The 14,544-nt window shown below is 42.6% G+C and overlaps 1 protein-coding gene across 1 annotated transcript in view; it reads right to left on the bottom strand.

The window, feature by feature from the left end:
* Positions 1 to 14,544, bottom strand: part of LOC119474756 (protein jagged-2-like) — a 64,933-nt gene that overhangs the window by 11,613 nt on the left and 38,776 nt on the right. The window contains 14 exon segments of the mRNA XM_037746963.1: positions 377 to 404; positions 1,991 to 2,107; positions 2,241 to 2,354; positions 3,073 to 3,186; positions 4,319 to 4,432; positions 6,123 to 6,287; positions 6,392 to 6,542; positions 6,633 to 6,800; positions 7,308 to 7,354; positions 8,330 to 8,446; positions 10,063 to 10,176; positions 10,351 to 10,464; positions 10,580 to 10,699; positions 11,229 to 11,359. Of these exon segments, the coding sequence (XP_037602891.1) occupies positions 377 to 404; positions 1,991 to 2,107; positions 2,241 to 2,354; positions 3,073 to 3,186; positions 4,319 to 4,432; positions 6,123 to 6,287; positions 6,392 to 6,542; positions 6,633 to 6,800; positions 7,308 to 7,354; positions 8,330 to 8,446; positions 10,063 to 10,176; positions 10,351 to 10,464; positions 10,580 to 10,699; positions 11,229 to 11,359 (1,614 nt within the window).

Here is a 14,544-nt window from a genome sequence, read left to right as displayed (position 1 = left end):
AGATCAAGTGAGGTGAAGTTTAATTTACAATCAGATAACAAGAGGAGAATTATTCATATTCAACACCAAAATAGGCAATGAACTGTGTGTGCATGTACAGAATAGAGATGAAGATATCATCCAACTGATCAATAAAAAGATGTTTGACACCTTAAACACGCTTCTACAGGTGGATTTATGCTGTTTGTAGCATTAGTTAAAAAGAATCCAACTCAAACAGAGAGAGAGCCAGAAAACAGCAGCTGACAGCCTTCAGTAATGTTTGTTGAACGTCTCCATGAAAATAAATCCACAACCACTAGTTGCCAAAAACAGGAGAATATTTAATTTCTGTTAAAAAATGTCCAGTATGATAATGTAAATAAGTCTGTCTTACCAGGGATGTGGATTGCAGTCGTCGACATCTGCAAGAGAGATAAAAAAAAGACCTAATGACAACCAGCAACTTTTAAATTTCCCAGTGTGTCCTGCACCATCGGCTCTAGTCTGCCCGTATCGGAGCCGATTCATTTGATTTGAATCGGCGGTGGAGCTCGTCAGTGAGAGAAATCACTCTCTGATTGGCTGTTCAGCTTTAACGAATCAGTACACGAGAAGAGAAACGCATATTTTCACAGAGATATGAACATCTGGAATGAAGCTAAGTGGTGAGTGAGAGTGGCGTGAAAATGGTCGGCAGACGCCGCTTCGTTTTATTTACATATCATAACAACAGCTTGTATATCCGCCATCCTCGGTCTTTCCGTTTCCCTTTTTGAATGATGAATACAGACTACCGCTACCTGCTGGTGTGGAGAGTTATTTCCTCTCACGCAGGACCTGAACGTACGTGCTAACAGGCCGTTGTCAGTAGTCTTTGCGATGTGTTCGAGTGCAACTTTTTGACCAGGACAAGGGAGACATGAGACGACTCAAAGGTCGGCCTTCGTCGCCGCTAGTTCTTTGATGTCGGGTTGGTGTGTCTGGGCCTTAAAGATACAGTATGTAGGATCTGGCGGCATCTAGTGGTGAGGTTGTAGATTGCAACCAACTGAAGCTTCTCCCGTGTGCCAAGTGTGTAAGAAAACTACGGTGGCCGAGCCAGTGTTTAGTTTGTCCGTTCTGGGCTACTGTAGGAACATGGCGGACTCCATGAAGAAGACCCGCTCCCTATGTAGATATAATCGTCTCATTCTAAGGTAACGAAAACACAACGATTCTTAATTTCAGGTGGTTTTACACTAATGAAATTCCATGTCTGCCAATAGATGCCCCCTAAATGCTACACACTGTTCCCTTTAAGTCACTATCTATCGCCAAATGAGGTAACAAAATGGTGATTGAGCCTATGGCCCACTGATGAAAGCTCTTGTATTTGTAGTATTACGAACTGGCATGTCTGTGGGGACATTCCCTGGGAAAAATCACAAACGGCAATCTCTGGGAAGTGAGATCAAAAAACACACCTTCAATTACTGGTTATTGCCATAGGCGCCGCCACAGAGAACAAAACAGAGATCTTCGAGATTGTTACTTTAATTATTAACGAATATTATTCGTAATTAGTCGTAATTATGAAAGGGAACCTAAGATTTATCGGAAAGTGCTGATTCATCTAATTTGGCACCAGATATTTGGCAGCTAAACTCAGCCAAAGTCCTTCTTTCAAGTTGATCAAACACAAATTTATTTTGGTCGTGTCTAGAAGGTAACCCATGAGTTGGGTAACTTTTGCAAGATGGTTGAGGTTAGGCATTGATCTTGAATAGTTAAGGTTAGGATAGCTCGTCGGGCAGCGAGTCTTGTAAGAGTTTTTGCCAGATTTCGCAATTTGCTGGTTACCTTCTAGACACAAACTATGTGTCTATTTTTAGCATTTACACAACCATCTCTACAATCATGCAACTGTCTTGACTTGTCTGATGATGCTCTTGAGCTGTAAATATTGATCCCATCTCTAGCATCCATCCCTTACTGTATGACTTGAACATGGCGTCTAACAGTGACTTACTTTGTGCACAGGTGGGTCCCTCCCATCCGTCCTTGCAGATGCAGGTGAAGGTGTCTCCTCCTCCGACACACGTCCCTCCGTTCTCACACGGACCTGAGTCACATGTGCTGTTCTTGGCTGAAAAACAAAACCAACAATTCCCCGTCATGAAAATGTTTTTATTCTGACCAGCCCACAGCGGGAGAGCTGCTTTATTTGGCCTGTGATCACAGATCATAACTACGTAATATCACATCAGTATTATGCCGACCTGTGTTGCAGGTGCTGCCACCCCAGCCTGAGGGGCAGCTGCACAGGAAGGAGTCTCCGTTATCGTAACACGTCCCTCCGTTACTGCAGGTAGTGGAGTCGCACTGGCTCTCACCTGAAACGAGGCAGCATGGAAAAAAAAAAAAAAAAAAAAAGATTTCAAACTCTTTGACTCGGTGCCAGTATTGGGTAACGATTACTTTGGCTCCAAGATACAGTTCAGAGACGCCGTCAGAGAGGAGAACAAGCCTGCACAGCAACCAGCGAGGGCATCGTGCCTCAGTAAGAGGCTGAGGTAGTTAAAAAACATAAGACCTGACATGTTGGAGAACGTGGAAACTGAGGACAAAGACGCTACTCGGCTTCACGGGCTCTACTTGACTTTAGGTTCACTCACTTATTTGCTGCACTTTAACAACTTAAATAATAATTTTCACAAACTATTGCAATTAACTATCAAAATTCATCTCATAACAAAGCAGGGGATGAAATGCCCATTTAAACTGCACACACACTGTATATTTTTCCTTAAAGTTACTGTGAGGAACTTTTAACTGGTAATGAAACAGTCTCAATGTGATATTGATGCCTCTATATGACCTACATAAGCAAACAAGACCATCAGCGAGAAGATTGGCTGTTTCTATATGCCTGTCATCGTGTCAGATTCCCCGTGAACCAGGACTGAGCGGGGCAGTTTTGTAAAGGGACTCTGGTGCCTCGGAAACACTACCACTTTTGTCCGCAGGGACCGCCAAAATCAACACAAAATCAAAGTTCCTCGTAGTAGCTTTAACAATCCCAAACACACACACATACATATATTAACTTACGCGAGTGGCAGGTCTTTCCTTTCCAGTTGTCCACACAGTTGCAGTAGTAGTCGTTAAGCAGGTCGACACACTGGCCTCCATTCTGACAGGGGTTCCTTTTGCACTCATTCACATCTGGAAGTCAAATTATTTAATAGTAATTAATATAATTAATTAATAAGCTACATTCCTCAAATGTCCAGAAGAGGCGGCTACCTCTGGGTCTGAAAAATGAAGCCAATGCTGAAGTGTCTTAAACTGTCATTCTTTCTAACAGCCAGCAGGGGGCGACTCCTCTGGTTGCTAAGAGAAGTCTGATTGTATAGAAGTCTATGAGAAAATGAGCCTACTTCTCACTTGATTTATTACCTCAGTAAACATTGTAAACATGAGTTCATGGTCTCAATATCTAGTTTCAAGTCTTCTTCAATACAGCATGATGTTCATTTAGTAAACTATGGTCCCATTTAGAGTCAAATAGACCATAAAGCAGGGGACGGGGAAACCAGGATGGGGACAAAAACCATGATGGCGACGGGCAAAATGCCGAACTCGAGGCTTCAAAATGGGTGACGTCACGGTGACTACATCCACTTACACCTTACTTACTTAGTCTATAGTCTGGAAGCACAAAAGTAACTCACACTCTTACAAACTTTAAGATTGCGCCCTTGCATGTGATTGTTTGACTTGCAAGAGATGTCTAAGATTGCTATATTGATATTTGTTTGGTATAGTTTTAATAACCAAATCAAGATTTTTTTTCAAATAGATCATCTCTAAACATTAATATAAGTAATAGTAGCATACAGTTAATTACATTGGTTGGTGTGCACATTTGCAGATGACACTATTACTTATATTAAAGTTTAGATATAAGTAATAGTGTCATCTGCAAATGTGCACACCAACTAATGTAATTAACTGTATGCTACTATTACTTATATTAAAGTTAAGATCATCTCAAAACATAAGTATAAGTAACAGTGTCATCTGCAAATGTGCACACCAACTAATATAATTAACAGTACGCCAGGTAGAAAACAGATTTAGAATGACTCAACTGATTAAGTTAAGTTATTTTTCCACTTCCTTGAATCTCCAAAACAAATCCTCCATTGTTTTGTCTAGACTGTTGATCAGTCTTCTGCTGATTCTCCCAGGATATGTGACTCACTGGCAGCATGACTTAGCAAAAGGCTCTTTCTTCAAATTTGCATATCTGTGCTGTTGCTCATCAAAAAGACCAGTTCTGTCAGACACTCACCGACATCACACAGACTTCCCTCCCAGCCGTCTGGGCAGAAACACTGGAAAGTGTTGATCCCGTCGATGCAAGTGCCTCCGTTCTTACAGGGGGATGGTGCACAGTCGTTAATATCTGCAGACAGAGAGGAGACATGTTTACAGATCTCAAGATATTCGTTTAAATTTGATTCATTTTTGATTCATGATTCAATTTTAAAGTGGAAGTGAATCAGTCAACCAAGTTAAGCTGGTTTACTTAATGGATTTCCACTCTAATGAACAATTATATGACACATTTAAGCTTGTTTTTTTCTTTTAAATGCTTTTATTTGTCATGTTTGTTATATTCATTAGAGTGGAAATCCATTTAGTAAATCAGCTTAACTTGGTTGACTGATTCACTTCCACTTAAAAAAAAGCATAAAATCCAAAGAATTCCAAATATTCCTGCTTTTTGCCTTTATTTGATTTTTTTTGTTCTTGGATACACATATGTTGGTATGTTCCTACATTTTCTTTCATTTATGGTTGCGGCTCAGGTTTTTGTTATGGTTTTACTGTCTGATTAACTCTAATTATGCTCACCAGCTGTATGAGCTAGGGATGGGACTTTTATTTTATATATATATATTGATTTGGTGAATTACATTATCAGAATAATCGTGAATATCATCACGAGTGACTTGGTGAAAAAGCTGTCTAGCTTGCTATTGTAGTAGAGAAGTGAAATATAGAGCCTGATTTACATTATCATGTAAGAAAGATATATTTATTTATACTGTATTTATGCAGGGGGACCTTAAGATTTATGATTATCTTATTTAAGATTGTTTGTTTTTCATTAAAAGGGATGTTCACTATATACATTTATTACACAGCTGTGTTGAATACTCGATTCCGATTGGTCAATCACAGCGTTCCGCGGTCTGTAATTTCTGTATAACAGACCGTTGCTATGTATAACAGACCGTTGCTATGGGCGCAGTTCAGATGTCGGACTCTGGCGGACCGTTTTTTGTGTCAAAATATTGATTTCTTCAGTAAGTAGCCGTGTAATAAGCGGGATAATGTACAGCTAGCGGGTCATTGTTGTGAAAGAATCCCTGACAGGGTGATGCTGCACCCCGACGCGCACCGGCTCGCTGTACATTATCCCTTATGTGTGTCCTATCTGTGATGCAATACAAATATTTGTTTCTTAACAAAATGTAAGGTAAAGGGATGCCAGTATGTTTTAGTGCCATTTTAATTAAGTATTTTGATGATTATTGGGATACCGTAAAAATAATTTTTGGCAGGATAATCGTGACATGAAATTTCTCATATCGTCCCATGGATAGTATAAGCATTAGAATTGTGTATAAAATGTGAATATATTAAATTACAACCACTACGGTTTGATCTCTTTAGACATTTCAGAAATAAACACAAGTCTTATTAAACTATTTTTGTTCCTGTTCCCATCAGCTTTTGAGAATTAGAGAAAATTGGTGCATTTGTTGGAGAATCTGAAAAGCATCCTGTGAGAGGACAAAACCAAAATTGGATGTGAAAGAATTTTGCAGCATTTTCCTGTTTATGTTTTCCTCCGGATTTCCTTTTTGTGTTACTAAACTAAGAGAGTGATGATTAGTGAAGCTGGATCTGAATTACCGTAAGAATCATGTTGTTCCCAGTGCTGGTAACCGGTGATAAATATAGTCTGTGTGTGTGTGTGTATGTGTGTGTGTGTGTGTGTGTGTGTGTGTGTGTGTGTGTGTGTGTGTGTGTGTGTGTGTGCGTGTGTTTGTGTGTGTGTGTTGGTCGAACTAATAATGACTCACTCTCGTGGCAGTAGGTGCCAGTGAATCCCGGCTCACAGGAGCAGCTGAAGTTCCCGGCAGGCAGGCTGATGCAGCGGCCGTGGGGACCGCACACATTGGACGAGATGTGCCACACCCGCTTCTGGGTGTCGTTGGTTGCCACGGCTACGGTGCAACTGTCAATCACTAGGGGTTACAGAAGTGGAACAAAAGAGATGATCAGCCCTGGAAGGTTTCTTACTTAAAGCTTGAAATCATAGATAAGAGGACTCTCCAGGATAATGTGTTACCTTGACACTGGTTGGTCTTGCAGTGGTCTTTGAGCTCCGAGCAGGTTTTGCCCTCGTAATCGTCGGGGCAGCTGCAGTAGAAGTCACCTATCAGGCTGTGGCACTGGGCCTTATTGTGGCATGGGTTCGGGCTGCAGGGGTCATTCTGCACCTAGAGATAGAAAACAGGGAGGTAGAGGTGGGTTCTCACCAACAATTATTTATAACTATTATGTTACCAGCTGGATCCAGTCCTCCTCACCTCACAGGTTGTACCAGCGAAGCCCTGCGGACATTCACACATGAACCCGTCCAGCAGGGCGTGGCAGCGCCCGCCGTTCCTACACGGACTGCTGGCACAGCGGTTTCTCTGAACCTCACAGTGCCGACCAATGAATCCCGGCAGGCAAACACAACCTCTGGGCCCCTCCTGGAACAAAAACTCTGCTGTCACATTTCACTCAAAAGCAGACAATCAACGTGGCAGAACTTCCAATTTATACTCCTTTTTTTCAGATGAAATGAGAAGCACCTGCATATCCCCAAACATCTGGTTGAGCTCAGTGTGATATTTTATGGACTTAGTTGAGTTTCAGAACATCAACACTGAGCTAAACAGATAACTGGGTTTAATCGGTCAAAACATTTACTTGCACTTCATTACAATCCTCCTGACAGCACCTTATTTTATTTTATCTTAATTACCAATATTAGAAAAGGAAAAAAACACCTTTCAGGCAGTACAAGTTGGCAGCCAACGTTTCAAAACCATAATCCCCTTGAGCATATCTTTTTCTGTTCTGACAGGTACTTTGATAGAGTATTTTTTCACCTCACTTACCGTGTCATGTTACATTAAACATATAAAAAAATCAACAAAGAGCTCGGTGTTTATGAAAGCTATAAAAACTCCACGTTTGACATTTATGAATCTCACCTTGCAGGTCCCTCCGTTCTGACACTGACCGTGGCAGCTGTTCACATCTGGGAGGGAAACAAACAGATGAAACATGAGGTTCCAGTTTGACAAATTGGGAAGTGGAACATGCATCGGTGCCTGAACATGCAAAGCAAAGTGATCCATGCCTGGGGAAATGTCAGATGCAGGTTCAGAAGGTGCAGTGAGAACATGCAATGAAACCAAACTGCAGAAGTCAAAACGTTTAGTCTAATAGTTTAGAAGAGTTAGGAACAGGGTAGGGCAGGTATAAACAGATATCTGAGAGGCAAGAGAAAGGAGGATGAATGGAGAGCAGGAGTCCAGACTCCTTAGCTAGCTAGCCTCTGTTCCACTAGCATCTTTAACTTAATACAGGGTTTCTTAAATCGTTTGTTTCCTGTCTGCTGTACTATACTGTATACTATACTGTTCTGCCATTTTAAGCAAGAAAAGCTCTGATTATTTTGCTAACGTTGAACAACAACATATCCCATGGGTCTTAGCCATTAGCAAGCTATTAAAGTCTCATAGGAGCTGGTCCTTAGTAAAGATTTTACTATACTAGATAGTACAATTTAAACAACTTGCATTTACTACTGTACTCGAGACTATCAGATAAGATTATTAAGATAGCATTGCCAGCAACAACTGTCCATCAGTGTTCTGTCAAAGCCTAATGCTAATAAAATAATGATAGTTTTTCTTGGTTAAATTGATGAAATGTTCACATTTTACTACCCAGTATACTAGTATATCCTATTTTCTCTTAGAATAGGGACAGGAAACCCCAAGAAACATGTTTTAGCCTTTCAGATATACTGATAAATGATGAGAAGTGAGATGAAGCTGGTGGAACAGAAGCTAGCCAGCTGAGAGGCCTGTCCTCGGGTCTCTAACGGTGCTACAGGTAGGCTACAGGTAGGCTACAGGTAGGCTACAGTAGGTGGAACGGTGCTACAGGTAGGCTATAGTAGGTGAAAAGAAGCTGAAGACTAATAATTAGCTGGATGTATACTAACTGAAGTCACAGTTCTGGCCAACCCATCCACGAAAGCATCCACAGTGATATCCACCAATCAAGTTTTTGCAAATGTAAGCATTGCGGCAAGGCTTCCTCATTGTACACTCATTAACGTCTGCAAAAACGGAGACGAGAGACAAAGAAAGAGAGAGAATGAATGAGAGAGCTGAGAACCTGCTCAGAAGCCCCGTCACCAAGCCAAGCTTCATGTCCAACAACACACCAAGACTGTTGGTCTTCTCTCAACTCTGACTTCTAACTGTTTCCTTTGTTTGGGGAGCTTCTGTTCACACCCCTTTCAGACATTTAATCTGTAACGTTGCTAACCTTATCTACCTGTTACTAAACTGGCTTTTGTTCTTTCAGTAATGCCGGGTACACACAAATCGTAAATATTAAACATGTTAGATGGCGATGACGCAGTCACGTGGGAAAGAACGATAGCCAATAGAGAACCAAGCTGACTGAAGGAGGGCTTGGTTTTGTGGGCACAAATTAAATCTTTGTGTAATAGAAATGATTAAGTGAGACATTTACTACAGTGTGGAACATTTAAAGTCTCTAATATGCATATTTATTTATTCTGGTGTAACCTGCTACCATGTAGAGTCAGGTTGCTTTCATGACTTTTATGGGTAAACGACTCGGGGTCTTTTTTCAAACATTGCCACTAGATTGCCAGAACATTTCCAGGGTGAAGTTCATGTCTGACAGGGTTTCATGTCTTCCACAGCTTTCTATCCTCACCCTCCCACCCCCTCCCTCGGGGGTTAATGTCTCTCTATTGCATTCCCTGAAGGCCGACCTGCGGCATTCCAAGTGGTCAGTTTCAGAGGCAGCCATCGCCGCGCCCGCCACGCCGCCGCGCTCACTATAAACCGACACAGTGCATTAATACTACTCCCAGGAGGTAAGCGGCACCTGTTGGGCTGCTGAAACTAAACACCCCAACCCATTCCCAAAACCCCAACCTCCCCACCCCACTACCACCACCACCCCTCCTCCTGATCCCGCTCTCTCCCAGGTACCACCCCGCTCCCTGAAAGGGGGAAGCGATCTCAGAATAACGGAATCCGTAACACAAACCGAAGCATTTCGGTTGCTCCCCCGCGCATGTTTACAGGTTATAAAGTGTTTCCTGGCTGAGGTCGAAGGGGGTGAGGGCTCCGCTATGTCGGGGCGTCGCCTCACCGTAGCGTACATACAACCCCCGTTACGCCCAGTCTGGAGCCAAAGATAACCCCCCGCTGGAGTATATTTTGTCCCAAGGCTAGCAGTTGCCAGGCGGGAGGTTATTTTTAGCTTTACTCAAGTCACCTGGCTCGAGTTGCAGATGAAAAGTGTCTCGGTTGGGCGTGCATATACACAAACACACACACACTCTCATTTGAAATTAGTGGCCCTCCTGCAGTAATACTACTGGTTAGACGACACGGCAGGATAAACAAACACCCAGATACGCCGGGACTCTGCAAGCAAATGGGATTCCTGGAATGGATTGGGACGCAATGCATTCACTGTTGGTGCAACACACACAGAAACACACCGGCTTTATCACAGCAAAACATCACCCAGCATGCAACAATATCAAAATGTTAAACTTTCTCCCCTCCAAAATGTTCCGAATCAAATTTAGAAAATTACCTTGTGATATTTATCAATAATCAGATTATACACAATTTAAAAAGCACCTTGTTATCTTTGATGGTGAGATATATTAATGTGACGTACCTATCTGGCAGGTCGTGCCCGTCCACTGTGGAGGGCAGAGGCACTCGAAGCCGTTCTCCATGTCCATGCAGGTTCCACCCTGAGCACAGGGGCTGGAGGCACATTCATCTGTGTCTGAAATATAAATCAGAACGATGTTGATAAATGATGTACACTACACATTGTCAGGAATAAGAAATCTGGTGGTAAAATACTAAATACTGCCCAATAATTTTGGGCTAAAACTGGCACATTTAAAGTATGGCTGTCAAAGTTAACCACATGGTAGATCTCGTTGCCCCGCCTCACCTTTAGCGCAGGTCGGCCCGGACCAGCCTGCCGGACAGTGACACTCAAAGCCTGATGGGACTTCATGGCACGTCCCTCCGTTAGCACAGGGGTTGGAAACACAGGCGTGCTCCGCTGGAGAGAGGAAAGTTCAGAGAAGAGGAGGAATGTTCATAAATCTTCCATCAGCTCCTCAGAACTTTACCCCAAACGGATTTTTGGACCTGGTTTATTTGATTTAGAGACTCACCGATCTCGCAGTTCTTGCCAGAGTAGCCGTCTGGACAGGCGCAGTTGTACTCGTCTGGCTCGGTGTTCATACACGTGCCTCCGTTCTTACAGGGCCGGTTGGTCCCACAGTAGTTCAGATCTGCACGGCGAACAACACTGAATTTAGTCTAAATATCATTGAAATGCTTTTACGTCTCATCGTTCTGCAGCTCTGAGCTGTTTAACACAACAACCTGCTGTTACAGGCTCCACTACATTATTTGTTTTTCTTGAAACATTTGATTGCAGGTTACAAGAAACAACAATGTAAGATCATATTTACAGAAAATACAACTTCTACTTTAGTCTGCTGAGTCTTGACCAATCACACTGTGTCCTCATGCCACTTATGTGGCGTAACGCAGAGGTTTACAGGAGCACATAATGGAAATCAAAAATACTCCACAATAACTCTGTCTTTATGTGTTTTGCAAATCATATTGTAGTGTCTCAGACTTCTGACTGTACACCACTGGTTTCCTTTCCACCAAAATGAACTTCTAGAATGATCCAAATGACCTGAAGAGGCCTTTTAGTCTTTGATCTGCATCACTTGTAGATGTCCAACAGATTGAGGGATAATATGTGTAGATATTGTGAGATGATGATGATGATGATGATGATCTGACCTTTGTCACAGAGCAGCCCTCCCCAGTTCTTCTCACAGGTGCACTGCCAGGGCTCGTTGCAGGTACCGTGAACACAGCCGGGATACGGCAAGCACTCGTCACAGAGCGGAGCCTGCCAGCCGTAGTTACACCTGCAACACACGCAGAGAGGACGGTTAGTTATATAGCTTAACAGTTTAACAGTGATACATATACTGTGTGTACACCTGGGGGGAATACTGGTACTTTAGTGTACTTCTTCTTTCTTTTATTACTTCCCTCTTTCTTCCCACCTTCCTTTCTTCCTTTCCTTCTTGAAGAGATCTGAAACCCCAAACTACAGATAGAAGGGAGTATTTTCCCCATAACAGCAAAACTAAACTTTATTTTTCTTCTTCACTTTTTAACAGGTATATTTTACTAAAACGTGTTAACCTTTAAACCTTCTGTGACTTTCTGGGTTTCCTCTATCAGCCTGTAGACTGCTTTTAATGTGAAGAATGCGGGACCTTTTTTCAGGGAAAACCCCAACAGACGGGACATCATGCGCGCTCGCGAGTGCCTTTACTTTCAACTCCGCTTACAGGGCTAACAGTGTGCAACCATAGCTAATGTTCGGTTACAAATAAAGTCCGCTAACGCCAACAAACGACCAGCCACCACCACAACTCAGACTCCAACATAAACTCCACGGAAGCACCAAAGAAAACAATATTATATCTACTAGTGAAGCCCGTCTTGTAAAACAAGAATGTGACCGACGTCGGAGAAAAACTAGTGTTGTGGGAATGTGTGTGCACTTGAGAAGTGAGTGGTGAAGCAAGAGAGAGAGAGAGCGGCGGCAAAACGAGGGAGCAGCGGAGCAGAAGAGAGTTAGTTTAGCTCTGAGAATATCAAGTGAATGTTCAGTGGAAGTTGCAGTTTGTGCAGAGATAAATGCTGCAGCTCCTCCAGACCAACAGAGGTTTCCCGTGTCTTGTTTGCTGCTGAGTGGAGTGACGGCGTGGGTTAACTCCGGAGCGACTAACGTTATCGACTCCGACCCAGGAGACCAAAACTACGGCCTTCTGACGACGGTCGGGAGGCTGAAGCAGGAAAAGTTAACACGAGAATCAACATTGCTTCATGGAGGGACCTTCGTTTGGTCAGCCAACATTACTGCACTAATATATAATGATATTTTAGCTGCTAATGTTGCTAACATTCATCAACACGATGCCTGTCAATCACGTTCAGTCTCGTGTGTGTCGGTAGAGCACAACGGTGAACAACAGGACGCTGAAATATTTTCTAATGTTTCATGTCGGTGAAATACTTGAATGTTCGTGCCGCCCTTGATATTAATAAATCAGTCCACAGAGAACAGAGTTAAGCGGGTGCAACAGTGGCTGAGTCGATTTTTCAGTAAAACAAGTGCCTGTTATTTCACAAGCACACTGACAATGTGTTCTTATTTACAGCTCCAGCCTGAGGGAATATCAGGCTCACAGATGCACTTCATAACGCAAGGGAGGGTTGGCCATGGAAAACAGTGATAGCTACGCAGTGATAACAAACGAGTAAGTTAATACTTTTACAATGTGTGAAGACACAGAGGAGCGCTCGGCGTCGGGCAGCGGGCCAGCTAAACGTCCCCTGGTAAACACGGAGAATGCTGCAGGGAAGTAATTTAACCAACTGGTGTGTAAAAAAAGAGGAATAGTTCTTCATGCAGGACACATGTTGAGTAGAAAGAGAAGAGGAAACAGCAGGAGAGCTGATTGAGCGGCAGCTGAATGTCACAGCAGTAATTAGCCGGACAGAACGTCTTCATGAAGGTGAATGAGGCGTTTACTGCAGCTAATCTTAGGACGCACGGCGCCACGGGACATTCCTCAGTGTGTGAGTGTCCCATCATACAGCTTACAACACATGCAAACATTCATGTTTGAGTGTTGCTGTAAGTAAAAATAATAGGGCTGTCAAAGTTAAAGCGCTAATAACGCGTTAACGCAAATTATTTTTAAAGCCACTAATTTCTTTAACGCATTGATAGCTCTTTTGGTGGTTGTAGTGGGATCAATAATAAAACTAGAGTACCAACCATGTCTCACTAGCTTGTCACTAAGGAGGCTAAATAATGCTCCAAACTGGAAAATCTGGCATGGCCATCTTCAAAGGGGTCCCTTTACCTCTGACCTCAAGATATGTGGATGTAAATTGGTTCTATGGGTACCCACAAGTCTCCCCTTCACAGACATGCCCACTTTATGATAATCAAGTTATCTTCACCTATTCTAAAATGATGTGCTTGAATATTTCTACATACTGGGGTCCCTAAACAGTCTTGAATCACATAAATGTTAAGCTGTAAAGCTGAGACTCTTGTTTATCCAATGAGCCCAACTATATTCATGTGTGATGACGTTAGTCTCCATAGAAGCCATTTCATTTCATTTGAAACTTGACCTCACTGTATAAAATGACCTGTGGTGACCTCTAGGATAATCACAGCCTCATGAAACTTTACAGCCACAAACTAGAGACCTAGAGCATTCAGAGGATGGATGGATCAGACTAGAGACCTAGAGCATTCAGAGGATGGATGGATCAGACTAGAGACCTAGAGCATTCAGAGGATGGATGGATCAAACTAGAGACCTAGAGCATTCAGAGGATGGATGGATCAGACTAGAGACCTAGAGCATTCAGAGGATGGATGGATCAAACTAGAGACCTAGAGCATTCAGAGGATGGATGGATCAGACTAGAGACCTAGAGCATTCAGAGGATGGATGGATCAGACTAGAGACCTAGAGCATTCAGAGGATGGATGGATCAGACTAGAGACCTAGAGCATTCAGAGGATGGATGGATCAAACTAGAGACCTAGAGCATTCAGAGGATGGATGGATCAGACTAGAGACCTAGAGCATTCAGAGGATGGATGGATCAAACTAGAGACCTAGAGCATTCAGAGGATGGATGGCTTTCCTAGCTAAATTGAACAATAAGGGGGTTTCTGAGCAGTTTACACAACAGAAGTGTGATTGAGGGGATCTATACCAAACAAAGATGTTTTCTTAAGTCAGTAGAATATGATGTGAAGGCCAGGACGTCTCTGCAGCACCACAATATTTAATTTAAAATGGTATTTTTACACACAATTCACCTTAAACAAATATTGCACCTCCTGTGACTTTAATCGATATAATTTCAATTACTTATCAGCCCTAATCAGAAGTACCAAGATTTGCTTATTTTAGCCAATAATAGTAAAAAATCATCACATTGGAGAAGCTGAAGCCAGAGCAAGCTGTTGTCTCAACACTGTTTAGAAAATAAGACGTCAACTACT

This window comes from Sebastes umbrosus, chromosome 16 (genome assembly GCF_015220745.1).
Source record: "Sebastes umbrosus isolate fSebUmb1 chromosome 16, fSebUmb1.pri, whole genome shotgun sequence".
Lineage (NCBI taxonomy): Eukaryota > Metazoa > Chordata > Actinopteri > Perciformes > Sebastidae > Sebastes > Sebastes umbrosus.
The sequence above is the reverse complement of the archived record's forward strand: the minus strand, read 5'-3'. Positions and strand labels throughout refer to the sequence as shown.